This window comes from Chelmon rostratus, chromosome 3 (assembly GCF_017976325.1).
Source record: "Chelmon rostratus isolate fCheRos1 chromosome 3, fCheRos1.pri, whole genome shotgun sequence".
NCBI lineage: Eukaryota > Metazoa > Chordata > Actinopteri > Chaetodontiformes > Chaetodontidae > Chelmon > Chelmon rostratus.
Genome location: NC_055660.1, coordinates 28,284,487 through 28,303,972, shown reverse-complemented (window position 1 = coordinate 28,303,972; position 19,486 = coordinate 28,284,487). Strand labels below are relative to the sequence as shown.

Below are 19,486 nucleotides of genomic sequence, written 5' to 3'. Positions count from 1 at the left end.
TTCCCCCCACATCTCCCACTCAGGGTTTTCTTTTCCTGACATTGACGAGCCGACTAAATGTGATCACAGATACGGCCTTCAGCTTCACCTCAGCTCTTTTCTTCTGAAGCCTTAACCCTCTTGCATGACCTAAGACCATGTAATCATTTCTTAGACTTTTTGCGGGTGAGGTGACCTTTAAAAGGAAGTGTGTGACGCCCTGACAGCAGGGACGTCTCAAGCATTTTTTTTGTTTTTCTTGGCCCTGATCCTGAGTCCAATCAGATCTTTGTATTTACTTAGTTTGTGATTAAATATGTTTCTGACATATTGGAATAACAGGTATAGCCACTAAATCTGACATGATCATTTGGCACAGGCTGTTCCAACAAAATACTGAACAACCTGATTCAGAACCAGTGTGTTTAAAATGATGTTGATGTGATTTGAAGAAAAGAACACGACCTTTGATGTGCGGCGATCCGCTCGAGAGACGAATCACTCTGTTGGAGTTGTTGGAACATCAGAAACATTCAGTGGAGCTTCTGCTCTCACAATCAATAATTGGCTCAGTACAGAAACACAAACCCACAACAGCAAAGCTTCTTTGCTCACAGAATTAGCGACTCACAGGAGCTGCTGCTGCTGAAGTCTGTCATTTTAACCGGCCCAAGCGACGATCAGCGCCGGCTGAAAGTGAGAGGCTGCTCCCTGAATGTTTAGTACACTGACCTTTGCTAACGAGAAAGAAAGAGGAGGAAGAAATGAATCGGTAGAAGAGTTTTTAGTGCCAGATGACACTGAATGTCAAACTCTGGATCTGAAGTCTGAGTCAGTAGCACTGCTGCACCCAAATATTGCTTCATGTTCACGTACTCTAATTTGTACATGGATGTTCAGTCATTAGCATTAACAGGTGCGGGTGCAGGTGGACACACCTGTTGACACTGTTATGGAATCAAACTCAAGCTTATGCTAATTTAAAAAAGAAAATGATGATGATGAGCAACATGAAGCAGTGTTTCCTGGAATAATAGAGATTTTCAGAAAAGAGGCGATAATAGTAATAATAATAATAATCTCCCTCCCTTATTCTTTACTAAAATTAGATAGAGCTGCAAAACGAAAGCAGCAACCCAAAGCAGTCAGCGATGATAAAGGGAAGCCTTGGATTGCTGCCTTCATTAAGACCCACAGCTCATTAAAGTCTACTAAGCAAAAGACAGAAACCATATTGAACTCTGAGCAAACAAATCAACAGTACAACAGCACAATGAGCACATAAATAATCAAGAGCTCCAAATATAATTAAAGTTTTACATCATATGCAAGCTTCCTACCATTTTTCACGCGTGCACGTATTGAGTGAGTCCTACCAGAGTGTGGAAAAACCACGCTAATTCTGTTCTGAGAATAGACTGAAGGATTGTTCACCACTGAAGGCCGCACACTAAGGAGGCAAGCAAGAGGAAAATTTCCTCCCTGGGATCAATAACATATCACATAATCATTCCGTGCTCAAAATGTCTCATGCAGTATGTCATTTGCGATGTTTTGCTTGGAATCACGCGGTGGCAAACCCGCATGTTAGTATCTTCTGCAATCAAATTTCCTGTTTTTATGCTACAGAGGGAAAGCAAAACAAAAATCTGACTTTTAGTGCTCATCCCACGCTGCTCGTAACACAAGCAAATGTTTGGACTCATTTTTTCCATTTTTAATGAGGGTTTTTTTGTGTGTGTGTTTTCTTAACTTATTTTCAGTGTGTTACACACAACACAGCGGCTTCTAAAGATGATGGGCAATCTTCAGCTGGGACTAATACATTTGGACTAATACTAATTGGGACATTGGGACTAATACTAATACATTTGAAAGGAGAATGAGCTGACTCGTGAACACCCGAATTTCTGCCCTCAGCAAAGTCTGTTGCTGAAAGTTGACTCGTGAACAGACAGTAGATTTGCCGTTGCAGAAAAGTTTTCTCGGAGTTCTGAGGTGGCGCCAAATCTGTCGAGCACAAACAGCTTGCAACAATAATGACAACAGTCCGAGCAGGATTGTGTAGGCGGCAGCAGGGTGCTAATGTCCTTCACCTGTTGCTTTTGCTGAACATTTGCACAAACTCTCACTTGGATTTCTGACTTGTTTTTGCTTCAAGTATCGAGTTTTCTTTATTCTCTGTGCCTCCTTTCGTCACTAAATATCTCTTAATATCCTGTAACCTCCTTTATGCAATCATGTGTTCACAAAGAGGTGAACCTTGCTCCATCCTCGCTTGTGAACGACTGAGCCTTTCCAGGATGCTCCTTTCACACTCAATCATCATACTATCACCTGTTACCAATCAACCTGTTTACCTGTGGAATGATCCAAACCGGTGTTTTTGGAGCTTTCCCAGTCTTTAGTTGCTCCTGTCCTGACTTGTTTCAAACATGTTGCTGCATCAAATTCAGAATAAGCAGATATTTACAAAAATGAATGAAGCTGATGAGGTGAAACATTAAATATGTTGTCTTTGTGCTGTTTTCTATTGAGTTTGTGTCAAAAAGGATTAGCAAATGATCACATTCTGTTTTTATTTGTCTTTTACACAGCGTCCCAACTTTTGTGGAATGAGGGTTATACATCAGTCTGGAGCTGCTGCTCTTTGTCTCTGACCTTTCATGTCATGTCTTATCTGTTATTCATCTCAAGTTCATCATCCTGTCTGCTTCTCTCGTCCTCTCCGCCTCACTTCTGTTGCTGTGTCTACACCTAAAGCCCTTCGAGTGCGCACACAATACCAGGGTTTGCCTTCTGTGACAGCGGTCATTTCGGTTTCTAGCTGCTGTAATACCAAACAACCAGACACTTCCGCTCTGCTCTGCAGAAAGCTTTTTTTTGGATCAGTGTGTATGAACAAACGTCTGCGTCTCACAGGCCACAGCCATGTATGTCATCCAGCTCCCCTTTTCTTGCTGTCCCACTGTCAATCATTCACTTGATTAAAGGTCGGGTTGTGGAGCAGCTCAGCATTTCAGTGTTTCCGATGCACTGATGTCGCTTTCTGTGCTCGCTGCAGCTTTAAAATATCTCCTGATGTTTTACATCTAATTGTTTGTTACACTGACAAATTTTAGTTCCGTTTGCATATTTCTGGGTGTGGCTCTGGTGCTCCTTGCAGCCAAATGAACGTAAACAAACGGCGTCATGTGTTTGTCTGTCCAGGTGGCGGCCATCAATCCCAGCCACCCGCTCGCCCAGATGCCCCTGCCGCCCTCCATGAAGAACTGCATCCAGCTGGCTGCCTGCGAGGCCAGCGAGCTGCTGCCCATGAACCCCGACCTCCCGGCCGACCTCTTCACCTCCTGCCTCACCACGCCCATCAAGATCGCCCTCCGATGGTAATGTCTCCGTCACGCCGTCTGTCCTTTCTCTCTGCCACCCCACTTTCTTACTGACATTATTAAAAGTCTGAAACACTGAGGACCTCCAGATGGCCCATTCAGAATATGTCCTATATTCATGCTGGGGTAATAGGGTAGCTGGGGTTTAGCTGCTGGTAACTGTTAACATTTAAACAGGTTTTAAACAGCAGGAAGAGAAACATTGAATTAATACACAGGAGCTGTGTGGGTATGGGCTTTCTCAGTAGCTGAGAAAATGTAAAGGAGATTTTCTTCTGGGAAGAATTTGAATGACTTCCGCTCATGATCAGTTTAGTATTGCTGTGGTTACCTCTCCTGTTTTTGAATTGCTTTTGTGATTTGATTTGAGTTGATAATTAAAAGGTTATGATAATTTTGAAGTTCCGCTAGATGATGCTTTGTTTCTCTGTAATAATCATAGAAAGGACCACACAACCATGCACTAATTAAGCCCATTAGCGGCAGGTTGGATCACTGCTTGGACACTCTGAGGACACAGCGATGTGTCCTGTGCAGAGAGTGAACGTCCCTCTGAGCTCTGACCCCACTCTGTGTTCAGCTGAGATGAAAAATATCCAGCTATGATGAAAAGTGTAAACCAACATCATCCACAGCGATGCAAGTGTGATGATCCCCGCTGAGGCTGCTGCAGCAAAATAGGGGGAAGATATTCAGGCAGAATGTGTTCATTTGGAGACCTGGCTGATACAGCGGCCCGATGTAAATGCAGCGTGATGCATCATTCAGAGGACTGTACCAGTGGAGCATCAAGCTCGACCACATGCGCACATGTGTTACATCAGCCAGTCAGCTGTGTGTGTGTGGCGTGCTGGGTGTGTGGGGCTTGCACACCCAGGCATGGGTGATTGCATCACCTCTGATTCCATATCAACACAAAACACACACACACACACACAAATACACACACATAGATATGTCATCGCTGCTCAATATGTGCATGTACCGTGGCTCTGCTTCCTGTATGTAGGAGCTGTCGCTTCAGAGCTGATCCTAGTAAATAATGCCATCGTAGGTGTTAGTGCCGGCTATCAAACCTCTCCTTTTGAGAACATCTAAGTAGAAACAAGCATCCAAAAACGTCAAAAGTATGAAAAGTTGGCTTGATCAGATTCTTAGCTGTTACTTATTCTTTGATGAGATATTCCTAATTTAAATGAGGAAGGAAGCTAACTTTAATTTTTTGGGTGTATTTAACAAGATGAAGTTCCTCCATGGCTGTCTGCGTTAACACAATATTAAACTCTGGAGCATTAAGAATTTGGCTAAACATTTTCATCCTGACAGCTGTGGCTGCTGCCAGCAACTGCAGTAGTTCACCGTCTAGCCCGATGAGTGGTCACCACATCACGTGCTATTGAAGACTTTGAAAGAAAGTTTCGTAAAAGAAAAGATGTGTTTCCTGCAGTTCTGTTCTATAGGCCTTTTTTTCTGGCAGATTTCTTCGACATGTCACAGAAGAAAAGATCAGCTGTAAATAACAAAATGGATTCCATTCCATGTAGATACTTTAATTTCAAGGTCCTGCTATTGTGCATGCTGGCTCCCTGCCACACCGTCACGTCTTACTGGGATACAGAAGAAAGCCATTGTTCATGCTAATACACTTGTGCTTTTCCTATTACGTCAAATCAAAACGTCTGCTGTGAACGGTCCTGTCCTCTTTGTAGGAGGATTTCTAAAGGAGAGCTTGAATTCATTTTCATTTTTTTGTCTGCTTTTGAGTTCATTTTGAGCAGCAGCAAAACTAAAGTTGACTTTTCTCTTTTCATTTAGCTTTAACACAATTTATGCGACATGGTAACGTGCTCCCTAATGCACAGAGAGATGGCAAGTGAGTGTGTGGACACGAAACGGTAAACAAAAGTAAAGACTTCAAATGAGAGAAAGACAACACCAAGACAATCCTCAGCCGCTGGGTTTAAAGAGATTTCTTGTTACGTGACATTCAGAAAATGGCAGCGAGCACCTCATCCTCCCTGCTCTGCGCTACCTGCTCACATACAGTCTGTATCTGCACTGTACAAAGGCCCTTTGGTGCAATAAATCATTACTGACCCGCACTGCTTTTTGCATTTTAATGACTGAATTCGCTTTGCACACACTAAAAGTCACAGGGATGATTTCACATATTTTCAACGAAAAATCTGAAAGAGGAAGAGAGAGAACTTTTTTCTTTTTTAAGTGTGTAAGTGAGAATGACATGCCGCCTTCAGGAGGTGTCCTACACCTAGCCAAATGTTTTCTCTCTGCCAGAAATGTTGAAGAGTTTCGTTCATCTTCCTCTGCTCTAAATCCACATCCCACCGTGACCTTCAGCATAATGAGGTCTCAGTATTATGCCATTAATATTGATATCCCTTCCCAACGTTACATTCGGAGAACAAGTTGCTGAAAGCCTGCTGGATAATATTGACTGAAGTATTCCTTAATACCCTCTGCCTCCAAAAATGGATGTTGTGCTTTGCAAGGGAAAGCTGGGACTGACCCTTTCTATAAATGGACCTTTAAAGTCAAGCTTCAATGGTTATATGGTTGAATACACTTTGTTGTCTGGTAATGAAGAAGTCACGCATTACTGCACATGAATTTCCTCACACAGCCTAGTTGAGTTTGAGCTGACTAGTTTAGCACATGAACACTGAAGAATAGAATATTTAAACGCATTACCAATTTCTTTAATTCGTTCAAGCTTTATTTACGCATGGAACACAGGTCTTGTAATCTTGTATTTTCATAAAAAATGTATCCAAATCCAATCATTTATTTTTTGGTTTTCAGTTTTCCCGCTCGAAGAATCTGATGAAGTGGGTTTCACTAATTCAAGTCTTTTGTTGCTCCTGTTGCTTTAACAACTTTAAATGGATCAATACTCTTGATGTGAGATTATTGTGTGTGGTTCATTCTGAAAAGTCAGCTTTTTAAAAACCAACATGGCTCAGTTCAAATTTTTGTTTCAAAACAAAACTCCTCATCTGTATGAGTGTCCTCTATGTGAGCCACTGTTATAAAAAAAATAAAATTGTCCCATAATTGTCACTTGTGGCCACAGTGTTCAGCAAAAGTTACATAAACTCACTTTAAAGTCCAGGCCTTGGAGGAGGCAACACTGTGCGCCTCTGGGAGGACATTACCAATTCCACACATAGTATACAGCTGCCGTTCAGTGTCCTTCTGCCAGGTTTGGTAGAGAATAACAATTTGATTAAGAATAGTCCCAGTGCTAGAAAACCTCCACACCTGATTGCATATACCAGCTGTGGCTTGCATCGACATCAACCTGCTCTCCAGCTTTCGCTGAGACCCGGAGCTCTTCACGACTCTCCAAAGACGCCACAGCTCCCTCCCTTCCCATAGCTTGTTGCTGTCTCTCCTGTTTGCTTATTATTTTCTAAATAAAGACATGCCAAGCTGTCTTCTTAATTTCATACAGCCCCAGTGTGAGAAACAGTGAGAAAATGAGGAAGGGATGGGGTGGAGCTTGGCAGGGTTAGAGTGGGCGGATGGAGGGATTCACTGATGTGCTGGCTTACCTTGGCTTTAAATCTTTAATGAGATGCGTTGAGGGATGGATGATGGGGTTTACAGAGAGAAAGAGAATGAGTCGGGGCGAGCAAGGCCGAGTGAGTGCATGTGTACCTTTCATTGCTCAGCTTAGCAGAAAATCAGTACTGATGGAGCGCCATCTTCAAGGGATTTCCCCTCTGCTGCGATGGATGGGGAGGGATGGTGGTGGTGAGCTTCTGAAAATAGAGAGGGAGGCAACCGGATGACACCAAGGGACTGCAGGGTAAGGAAGAGAGAGACACACAACGGTTGAAGGAGTCAGAGCTCAGGGTGTGTCAGCAATGTCAGTCAGTCTGATGGTCCAGTGTCTGTACCACTTTGGTCCAGAGTGAAAAATTAATACCGAAACCGATACTGATACAGCGTTCAAGATGCTGCTTCTCAGGTGGTTTGGTGTCGTGATTGCCCTCTTTGCACAATAAGGTCCTCCATTTTGCATTAATGAAGAAAACAACTGCCTTGTTTACTATTAATGTAAATGGGCCATGCAAAGGAGCAGAGTGATGCAGTGTTTTACTAGCGCCGCCTGCTGGAACACAAGGCATGGCGTCTTGGGCTTATACACGCTGTATAGTCTCATTTCAAGGCAGTCTCGGCAGAGTGAATGGAATATGTTTTCACATTTAAACAGTAGTTTGAAAGATTGTCGAGGAGGAGCCGAGTGCCGTCATCGGCAGGCGGATGTGAGGGTGTAGCACCTCTGTAATTCAGCCCTTCAGGGAAGAATCAGGCAGCAGAGATGAATCTCTGCAGAATGTGAAACAGACTGAGCCAACTCCTCAGCAAGCGTCTGCTTCTGTCTGATTTTACACCAGCACCACACATGTTAACCCTGCAGCCGGGCTGCCGTGGTTTCCTGCACGCATGTGGATAATCATGCATGTACATACACACAACCATGCTGCTCCGCTTTGACAGGTGACCTCAAGTAGCATCCCATTATCTTCATGTATGTGCTGTAAACCTACGTGAACCTTTAACAACAGGGACACCGATGGGATGTTAATTGACTCACATCTCGTATTCCTTTAATTGTGCAGGTTTTTCCCTTGCACAGACACACACAACATGCATGCATGCACACACAACAGCCCCATTATGTTAGATGAGAATAAATGTGGCTGCATCTTTGTCCTCCCATTCCGAGCTCCGATTGGTGAAAGAAGAAATATTAGACGCTCACAAGAATTGTTGCTTTAACACTCACACATGCACCACACTGTTCTTGTCCTGGAGCCTTGACTTTAATAACTGAAATGTAAATTACTTGAAAAAAATGTTGACATATTCATCTTCCCCCTCCCGCGTCTTGATGTAGGGTGAACTACAGAGGAAACTGTTACATAACATTGCACTGCATTCTGAGTCGTCTGTGGATTTAGAGAGAGCAGCAGGTTTAGCTCTGAAAAACCCATCGAACATATGGACTGATTGCAAAATAATAATAATTAAAAAAAAAAAATGCCGTCCTGGGATTGACTGTTGGCTGACGTCACACCATATTTTTTGAGTAAGTTAAAGTATTTTTTTTCTATGGCCGGATCTGCAGTAGCCTCATGCTGCTGGGCACCAGTTTCTAAAGCAGATTATACAACTGTAGAAAGTGCAAAAGCTGGATCATTTTACATCTGCTTAAAGTATTCACCTACCCTAATATGATCACTGTGAAATCTTTCATCAGCCTCTTTCCTTAAAGTAGATAAATGGCCACTGCAAGTCTAAACCTCGTGAAAAAGCAACTGCAGTCATTTTTCAGGATTTGGAAATGTGTTGAATGGACACTTCAGTTACACGCTGTTTGTACAGAACCTTGGGGGGTTTGGTCAGAATTGTGAATTGGTAGAACCCTGTGCAAAAGGGATCATTAAACTCGATTAAAGTTTTTTTGCTATTTGATTTGATAGTGAAGGGATCAGAAAAAGTAGTGCCAGTGAGGTGAAAGCTTTCCACTCATTCGTCCCCCATCTGTATATATAGATTAAATCCAGTCACGGATGGTGTGCCACATTAAATCACCTGAACATATTCAGGCTATTTTGGACAGTTAAATGAGTCTCTGCAGACTTACATAATAGTCTACCTACATTCGGTACACTTAGTGGTGTCATTAGGTGACACCTGCTGATTACTATATATTCAAATGAATGCCAGGGATGCAGCTGTGAGTCAGAAAATGTGCTATCCCAGTGAAATCACCATGGCTGCTGTCACAGAGTCTCAACAGTTGGTCCATTATTCACTGTCGAAGCTGCCACAGGATTTGTCTCTAGGTGACATCATCACTACAGACTGTCCCTATTCTGTTCAGCTGCAAGTGAAACTTGGTAAAATTCACAAATTAAAATGGAGCTGTGTGATGTTATAGGAAGCAACATATGTGAATTCTTTAGAGGGGATTTTTCCTTTACGCTGAATTGTGCTGCAAGCGAGGTCGACACCCCTGTATGCTCAGGAAATTTCTTTTCATTAGCATAATGTGTCCAATTTTACAGCAGTAGCACTGTGCTTTGATGTTGATTTAAAGTGATAGCAGTAATGAAGCGTGTTTCTATGCTGATCATGCTGGACCCTCTCCATCTCCACATTTGTCTTATTAATGATCAAAAAGCACATTCATCTTAATATATTATCATTTGAAATAGCGCTTTGAAACAAGAGCAGTCGTACTGCAGCGCAGGAGCCTGCTGCCACTTAATGAGCAGCGTGTTATGAGCTTACGTAACACAGAGAAATATGGTAAGAAGCAGCGGAAATGCCATATCCTTTTGTTCACATCGTCTTTATACGTATGTTCTACGAGTAAATGGATTTTAAACATACAGACCATGAACCATTTTGAAGTGAAGGCGCTGTATTGTGCGCATTAGCTGCAAGCATTGTGTCAAATACTCACTGACTGTAGGCTTGTAATATGGCTCGATTTTGGCTGCTTTGTCCTTCGTGGTACCGTAGATCCAGGATGATGATGTCTTGTCCACACCTCCGTGGCTGTTATTCAAAACATAGCCTTTTCTGTGCTTTGGCCTTCAGTTAACACACAGTTTTAGGTAACTGAAAACTATAAGCTCTGTTTGCAGTATTGATGTATACACGGGGTAAACGTGTGTCCCCTTTTGTTATCTATGGTGAAGGCGGTCAGTCCTTATCCATAGTAGGACCTGACCTCTAGTACTTTGGCTAAAGTAAAACAAAATCCCAAAATCCCGGCACCAGAAATTGACCAACATTAAAATGATGGCAGACAAAATGAATAAATTGAAACCAAACCGCCACTCAGTATAATTATCAGGCTCATTTTGCAGAGGACAACTGTCACTGAAAATAAAAAAAACGCCATGAAAGCCTCTCAAACTACTCTATTGTTCATAAGAGCCAGCGCTCTTAATGCCAATCACCAAAAACTTCTGGTGGAACCTCAGAGCTGCGAGGACACAGCAGACCACAGACGTCTGGAGAGCAACCACCTGGACAGAGAGCAGATGACGCAGGAGTCAAGACAAAGGAGGAGAGGAGATTAGAAGGATTGGACAGATTTGTGTTCCCCTTAAAAAGACAAACTCAGTTCAAGTGCAAGTTGAAACCACATTGTTGCAAGGTCAACTCACCAACACATGCATCATTTGTACCATCACAGAGAACACACACAGTAAATCTGCATTGATTTAAACAATCTCAATGTACACGATATGATCATAGCACCAATTAATGTAGATTTAATTATTAATAATACGCTTAAGAACTCCCTCAAATCACAACTTTGAGCAAATAAACTGTATTTGTCGTATTTACATGTCGATGATTTCACAGAACAGACTGAGTGTGACGTATCTCATGTATACTGTAGGTCAGTGACAGAACAGATTAGATTCGAGATCACCCTGCAGTCCCTCCAGCACAGGACCGGAGGAGACTTGGGACAGCAAGGCTGATTGAAGGAGTAATGAGCTGTAGAAGACAGCCTGCTCTGCGGGGACCAGAGGAGACGCTCTGCTCCCCCCGCTCCTCCTCCGCCACCCACCCCCGGTGCAATATAGTAGTTTCCGAATACAAGACCCACTTCATTTCGCTCCTCAAAGTTTAATATGTACATGCCAGCTCCTTCCCTCTCCCCCCCAGCGTCCACACACTCGCTCTCTCTTTTTCACCGATCCAATTAAACTTCGGCCACCTCGCTCTCTCTTCGTAATAATCCCTCAATTTCCTCTTCATCGCTGGCCCCCGGGCCTCTGAACTGATCGGCCGGTATTCTCTGCTTCTTAGAACGTTAAGTCTGCCCGCCATCGTTCATCCGTGCATCATCATCGTCACTCCTTTTTGTCTTTTCTTCTGTCTTTTGTCCAAGACATTACTTATTCCATACATTTAGTTGGTAGTAGAAGAATTTTTAGCCACAGTGTTGGACTCGGCTCAGAGACCCCCTGTCATCTAAACACTTGATGGTTGCTCAGTTGGTCAGCTGGTTGTTATGCCTTTTTCATGTTCTTCTCAGCATGAGTGGCAGCAACTGTGTTTGATCCCTTAAATGTACATGTGCCATTATCAGGTCAAAATAGCCATTTGTCCAGTACTTCAGCTTATGACCAAATACCAGCAAAGGTAATGACTTTCCCATCAGTCTCAGCTGTACTTTGGGCTTAGTACTAATAAGCAAATGTTAGCATGTGCACGCACTAAACCTTCTTCTTTCTCAAATCGCAATTTACTGCTCACTATAGAGTAAACTATTGAGTATCTGTTATATAGGGTGTAGTTAATGTGTGAACGAGGGAGTGATTTCAGGCACAGCCTCAGTGTTGTTAAAGAGCCAAATGTGGCCATTTGTGACGAATAGAAAAATTCTTGTTGAGGAAACTGTACCATTACTACCAGGCAGATTTAAGGGTAATTCTGTACTTTAGCCCTTTAGGGAAGAATCAGGCAGTGGGGATGAATCCCTGTGGAATGCAAAGCAGGATGAGCCAACTCCTCAGCAAGTGTCTGCGTCAGTATCTAATACTGCACCACCGGCTCCACACACGCAAACCCTGCAGCTGGGCTGCTGTGGTTTCCTCCATGCACATCACATGGACCAATAATCAAAATGTTTCAAAAGATTGTAATTCTTGATGTGAATTCTCAACCAGACCAAAAGCTTTATCACTTTGTAACCAAACCTGCGTAACTCTTTCATATGACAGACCTTTATCTGTGGTTTCACAGCACAAAACTTAATTATAGACTAAAGTCTCTACATTAAATTGGCATCAAATCCGTAAATCCGTCTGCGTGGATCTATAAATGAATGAGGCATTCTTACAGTATCTGTATGAAAAGCTTCTCCTTCACTTCATCAAATCCCTGCAGCCCTCTGAAGGCAGCAGGACACAGACTGTGTGTTGGTAAGTCTGCAGCCTCTGATCAGAGAAGTTCAGCAGCAGAGCGCAGTGCCATTAGACACGACTGTCCACCGTGTTCACCTTCATTAAACACCAGGCTGCTGCAAGTAACCACACACACTCTGCACACATCAGGCAGGATTGCATTAGATTCCTGTGTAATCTGATGCAAATAAAAGATAAGGGATGTTTCACGTTCTCGACATGCATATCAGTCTTTGCATTTGCACACTTGCACAGTCCAAGAGCACTTCAGGTTTGACGTTGAGGGTGCACAATTACAATAGAGTGGACAAATAGCCAAATGTAATGAGCAGTTTTACATTGTTGATCCACGTCATTTTCTGTTTGGCCAAACCGATCACTGAAACAGGTCTTTCTGCTCACTCGTTATTTAGATATCTCTCGGGTCACGTGGTTCATTCATCGAACTAGTGGTGGACGAGACAAAGCTGACAGAAAATGATGTCCAGCTGCTTCTTGAGTCTCAGAAAGTATTTCTGTCGTGTCACTTCTGGCTCACAGATGCTTTTAAAGTTATTTTCCAAGCTGAGTCATGGCTAAGATGAACTATTACTGTTTATGTTGACAGTGTCCTACTTCAAGGTTTTAGCTTTTACATCACCCCTGATGTGATATGTTTTTCCATTGAATGGTGTAAATACCCTTGTAATTAGCGAATACTAGGTTGAATGTGTCATCCGGCCGAACCGCATTCAGCAGATATTTTCCAAAGAGCAGTGGGTTTTCAGCGAGACCGGAGTGACGACAGATTTAAAATAACACTCAGGCCTTGATAAAAGCTCTCTCCACTGACCCCGTGCCTCATTCACAGCATTCAGCCTCAGAGTGACGTATGATCTGGTTTCAGCTTGTATAATGCAGCTTTTCTTCCGCCTCGCCTCGGCTGTGTGCTGAATGTATTCAGATGACAGCGTCGAGGTCTTTGGGGGTGACACATGCACACACCTGCATCCCTGTCTCGAGTTTGTCACGGGGATGAAGTTTAGCTGCCGGCTGCGCGCATTGACTGATGCATCATTTGCATCTTCTTAGAGCAGGATCAAGCGTTTTCCATTTTAATGAGCTACCTTTGATCCCTTTGTTTTATTGTCACGTCCACATGTTGTGCTGGATTCATGGGTTTGGTATTTGAAAAAATAAACAATCCATAAGGAAAACATTTAGAGTTCAAGTTCACATGCTGTGATTATATGCATTCGCAGAATCATTTCCTCTAGTCTCTGTGCGTGATCCGAATGTTTCGCTCTGTTTTTGACCATTGGAGAAAACAAACATGGCTTTTTCTGAGGCAGGTCGTCGGTACTCTAGACTTTTCTTTTCTCTCCCTCTCTCTGCCACGCATGAGGGATTTTACATCTCCACGCACAGGGGTTGGGTGGAAACAGGCTCTCCCTGATGCAACCTCCTGCCCGGTCTGCGCTCTGTTGACTTTGGCCCGTCTGTCTTGTTTCTGCCAGAATCCATTTTTAGTTAATCATCTCTGCTTATGTCTTGGGATTCACCATATCCCTGTTGCAGCAAACCCAGATAAAATCATAAACAAAGTCTTTAATCTGTGGCTCAAATGAAACACTCTTGGATATACCTGTATTCCTAACAGACATCAAAGTGCCGGTGCATACCGATGCAGATTGTGCACATCGCGGCTCGCATTCACAATGTCGCCGATCATTAAGACTTTGGAACAAGTTGTCCTGGTTAGATCCTTCCTCCACTTTGTTCCTTGAGTGCTGGGCACACTCAGGGCCCGTGCTGTTCTTTAAAGAGACGCCAAGTCACACTGGTGTCATGAGGGAGCTCATTACTCTCCAGCATCAGGACGAACCTTTGAATGTGAGTGCCATGGCTTACGTCACAGTCAGGGTGGATCAATTGTGGGATATAAATTCTCAACCCGTGGATGACTTCTATCCTTTTGGATCTTCAGTTCGCTTCCAGGCCTGAGTTTCAGTTGTTGGTGGAGAAAGCTGAACCTCGAACACTCGATCACCATACATGATGTGCTGAATGTGGAGGCTGTAAATGGGAAAGAGCAGCTTTGACCTTGTGGTTTTAGAGGTTTGTTATGCATTTGTTTTTGATAAGTCACAGGGTCCTGTCTGGCACTGATCCTGGTCTGAACCTGCCCGCTAACACAGCAAACAGAAATGAAAACCTTTAGGTAGCTGAATGTTCAGAATTGAAACTACTTAACTAGTAAAAAAAAAAGAAAAAGGTGGGAAAACTAGTGGAAAAACTCTATTTCTAGCAGCAGCAGGTGGCTCTTTAAAAACCAAATGTTTGCTTCCTGCCCAGCACCAAACTGCAGGCAGACAGTTGGCAACTACAGTAGTAGGCGAACACGGCGAAGCATCTCGCAGTTTTAGCGAGACAAATGAATGCAGATTTAAGTTCAGTTAAGCTGACTTGGTGAGTTTTGTATAATGTCAAATAATAAATGAACCAAAGAAACTTATCAATTTATTAAGTGTTCCCTGCAGTTGATGTGTAAGTGAAGTGTACACACACACACCTGCTCTCCTGCAGGTGTGTGATGACTGGTCGTGAGCTCTGGCGTGAGCTCCTCTCAACACCAACCTGCTGTGACTTACAGCTGGCCTGTCAGAGCTAACCACGCGCAGTAAACAATAACCCCCATCCCAGACGTTCCAGAAATATGACTCTGTGTTCCCGCTGCCTGCCCCCTCCCCTTTGACTGTAACGCAGCCAAAATACACTTATCAAAGTGCTCAGTGGTTGTAATCTTTGAAACTCTCGTTTTTCATTTGAGCGTTTTACCCATTGATTGTCTCTCTCATAGGTCGTAAAGTCTTTACTGTAGAGGCCAAACGTTGTTATTGCTTTGTCTCGTCTGCGAGCACCCCATGTTTTCTTTCCAACGCTTATCAGCAGCTTTTCCCTGTCTGCTTTTTTTCCCCAGGTTTTGTATGCAGAAGAGTGCCAAGTTGGTGCCAGGGGTGACGTTAGACCTCATCGAGAAGTAAGTGGCACTCCACTGCCGTCCTAAAAAAAAACAAACAAAACCCTCTTCCCCTCGTGCTGTCTGTCTCTCCCAGGAGGGTGCAGTCTGGAGAGATCATTATCCTGTTTTCCTCGTGTCTGTCTCTCTCTGTCTGTCTTCTTGTCTGTCTCTTTTGCTCTCTCCCCCCTATTCTCAGCCCTCTCTCTGTTGTTTTCCATCCTGCAGGTATAATTCTCTGCCTTTGTTTCCCCCCTCACAGCCAAAGCGGCAGTAGTTTGGCAGATTTAAAGCTCCACATTTCTTCAATAAAGCTGCAGGTGCCAAGCGGCTCAGCGCGGAACATCTCTCGCTCTTAGGCACACTCTCTCAGATATTAGCGATCAATATGGATGTCATATCCAAAGTTTTAGTAGTTTCACAGAACCATCAGGGGTGGCTTTTCTTTTCTTTTTTCCCACTTTGGTGCGGGGGAGAATAAAATGACACCCATAAAGTAAGTTGGTTGAGGTGACGTGATTTTAGAAGTAGTAGGCAGCTTAAAAGCAGACTGTCATAAATCAGCAGTGAAAAAATACATCTTGCTGGAAAAGCACCTTGAGGTGCTAAAGTGTCTTAGCAGTCTGTTAATGATGTTTGCTGAAGGTGAATTTGCTTCACATGCTCAAACTATGATTTCGGTGTACCACAGGCACAGCAGCACACACATGAACACGCACGCACAAACAGCGCCTGCACCTCCGCATCTTCCACCACACTTTAATTAGTTTTTGGCTCAGGGTTCGTGCAGAGACAGAGTGCACATACCTGCTCTGTGTGTCCTCAAGAGCTCAGTGTGTTTGCGTGTGTGTTTGTGATTCTTTGGGTTCCAGCAAACAGGAGCTGTCCCACAGTGAAGCTTTTACTTTCCTGCAGTCAGGTAAACACAAGTGGTTTTCACAGGGCCATGAATTCTCAAAACACTATCCTTTATTTACCTCAAGGACAGACATTTTGAAACAGTTATTATTACTAATGCTCCTAGTAAGAAACCTTGTTTTTTGCTCTGCTCCCATTTTAATTTGCTCTTGTTGTTGTTAATGCAACGCCAATACTTCTGTTATCTGTTATCTAGATAGATTTAATATAATTAACTTCATAGACAGCATTAGAGTCCTGCCACCCTATTGTTTTCACTAACCAGCTAATTCCAATGGCTTCTCCTTTGCTGTTTCTTTCATTCGGTGTTATGCTCAGTCAAGACTTTCTGCACATGACGGTCAACCGTGCAAATCATAACAAATGTTCAACAAATGTTCCCCTCATTCTTTAACCTTATTCGTGCATTTTACACGACTGTTAGGAGACTTGTCCATTGTCTGAATATCACTCTTAATTTGAAGGTTTCTGTTTTTGCTTTCCCCACATCATCAGCTATTTCCTATTTTTTAAATTAGGATATTTCCTGTTTTAGTTACATTTTAGTAAATGCTTTTCTTCTAGTTTGTTTTTGCCTCTGTTTGCTCATCCAATGCAGAATCTCCACAAACTGTAGGTCATATTTGGAGTTATGCATCACCTTATTGTGATTGCAGCCTTTTCAAAATCCCACTATCCACACTAATTGGTCCATTGGATCATTTGTGGGGAGTTTGCATGTTCACTGTCAGCTCCCATATTTTTACAAGATTAATAAGGATTATCCATACTTTGAACATGGCCCTCGTCACCTCTGCACGTCTAGATTGTTGCTGTTCTTCCTACTTTTACCATTTAATTGTAATTTATATTGAACAATTCGTCTTTTTTATCCGCTTGCAGTTTTTCTTTGGACTTTTTTATTTTTTCACCCCAAATATTTTGCAGGAAATGCCCTAGTACTGTACGTACAGCTACTGCCCAGCAATTCCCAGGGCAGGATGGTAAACCACTCGAGCGAATGACGAACACCTTTGAAGAAATGAGCCCTTTTTTCCACTCGTCTTTCACTGTCATTCTATATTCTGCCCTCTCAACCACACCAACATCAGTTGGTTAGTTTGACAACACTGAAGCTCTCCATTCATGCTCAAACTCCCATGTCCTCTTCATCTTCTATCACTTGTCTCAACAGAATAAAGAATGGGCATCTGTGATGAGGAGAAAAAGTAATTTATGAGCACGGTGAGAGGAGAGTTTCAGTGGCCACAAACGTCAGAGACGACGGCAGCACTGTGGAAAGCATTTTAACCTGCTCTCATTCTTCTGTTCGGCATGAGTGAAACACTGAAGAGGAACATCCAACAAGGGACAGTTTAACAATGGTGCCACATCAAAATGAAATTCAGAATGGTTTCTCTCAAAGGCAAACAAGCTGTGATGTGAATTCAAAGCTACAGTCGCTAATCAATCATGTGCCGGGCTTGGATTAAATCTGCATGTTAAAGAAACACTCCATACAGTTTCACTATATAGTAGGTTTGGTTCCTGTAGCAGCCTCTCGATGTGTAGAGCCATGACAAACAGATAACAGTTAGAGTTTTCCTTTAAAGAAAGAATCCCTTCAGGCTGTGGGGTGAACCACTCATACACAGGCCCTTCTGCTGGGTTTTATAAGATCCTGTGCTCTGCTCTTCATGTTGGCTGTCTGCTTCAGACATATACACAGCGGGATTTTATACTAATAGAAAGCCAGTGAGGTTAAGAGACAGTTCTGCAGCAGCAAAGTGCTGACCTTTTCTGTATTAGTCTGTGTGCTCGACTGAAATTGGATTTCAGATGTTGTCAATTCCAAACAATATTGAAAAACTAATACAATTTCAAATTCATGAGATACATGACCTTGAATTGACGTACAAGCATGGAAATGTTAAAGGTGGGATTCATGTGGGAGAAAAATAGAAAATATAAGATTAGACATTTCCAAGTGAAAAAAAAAAAATATTTCAGAAAAAAGCTGCAATTAAGTGCAGAGAAAAGAAGGCTATAAGTCTCAGTCTTGATGTTTGAGCAGCCCCGGACATGACTGGAGAAGGGCTTTTGTTTTTCAGGGGGCTGGTGTGATGCCTGATGCTTAAGTTGCGGTTTTGGTTCATTGCATGTCCAACACGCTGTCCAGAGGGCTAAAAGTTGATTCAGCTGATGTCCCTCAGAGTTAAATAATGGATGGTCTCAGAGCTCATAAAAGAAAAATGCAACTAAACCCATTTGCCATCTCACCTCTGTGCCCCATGAAGCTGGGCCAGCATTTTAACTGGAGTCAAGTGCCAAAGTCAAACATGTTTCGAGGGACACTTCATCACATCATAAAGCTGCACTAATCAAAGCTGTTTATTATAATAATCAAGCGACATAAGCAACATGAAAAATGTTTCTCATAGTGCTGAATTATCACCCAACACTACAGTTCCCCTCAGCTCCACCTAACACCTAAGCCTCTTTTAGCTCGTTATTTTGCTTCTCTGACACTGCTCTTATGACCTTGTTTCCACACACAGCTCTTTTTGCTTTGCTTTCAGCGACATAGCTCGGATAACTCACTGCACGCCGCATGTCCATCACCAAATGCCAGACAGACAAAGTTAGCAACTAGCTAATTTTGTCAGATGGACGGAAACATGACTGGTTGAATGGATGTGTCAGTAAGACAGTCCACGTTTGCTAACACCTTGACCATCACAGCTTTAAAGACTGTGTCAGCATTGATGTGTCAGCGTTGTGTTCAGAGCTTGTTCTGCTTTGCCAAAAAAAAGCAATGACTGCAGCTTTAAGTAGAACTTTTCAGAAATGAACTAAAAATGTTTAAATGTTAATTCGAGTAATCAAGAATAATTCCAGCATTTCGATTGAAAAGTCTCATATATTTAGCAAAACACAAAAAAAATAAGCAGTGTCACTTGCACCTTTGGGACCTTGTTATTATTCCTGGACATAGTAGGTGCACCTTGTGACATGATGCACAGCTGCATATGAGTTGAGTGCAGAAACCTTCTGACTGACTGAAATGGGTGTAGAAAGGCTGACAGAGGCACGTTGTGCGACACTCAGCGCAGCACAAAAAGCACTAAAAACTGCAATGCAGACTGTTACAAATTAATGGCACGTGTGAGTGTTAGCACATTGTTGTGCAGGAAGTACTTCATTAACACTTTTCAGTGTCATTGCCTCATGTTAAATAGACTTTAAGCACAACAGCT

At 42.8% G+C, this 19,486-nt stretch overlaps 1 protein-coding gene across 5 annotated transcripts in view; it reads left to right on the top strand.

Annotated features, from left to right (window-relative positions):
- rptor (regulatory associated protein of MTOR, complex 1) overlaps positions 1-19,486 on the top strand; it is a 168,008-nt gene that overhangs the window by 69,320 nt on the left and 79,202 nt on the right. For all 5 annotated transcript variants that reach the window (XM_041933255.1, XM_041933254.1, XM_041933252.1 and 2 more), the window contains 2 exons: positions 3,190-3,365; positions 15,294-15,353. In XM_041933255.1, the coding sequence (XP_041789189.1) occupies positions 3,190-3,365; positions 15,294-15,353 (236 nt within the window). The remainder of the gene's footprint in view (positions 1-3,189; positions 3,366-15,293; positions 15,354-19,486) is intronic.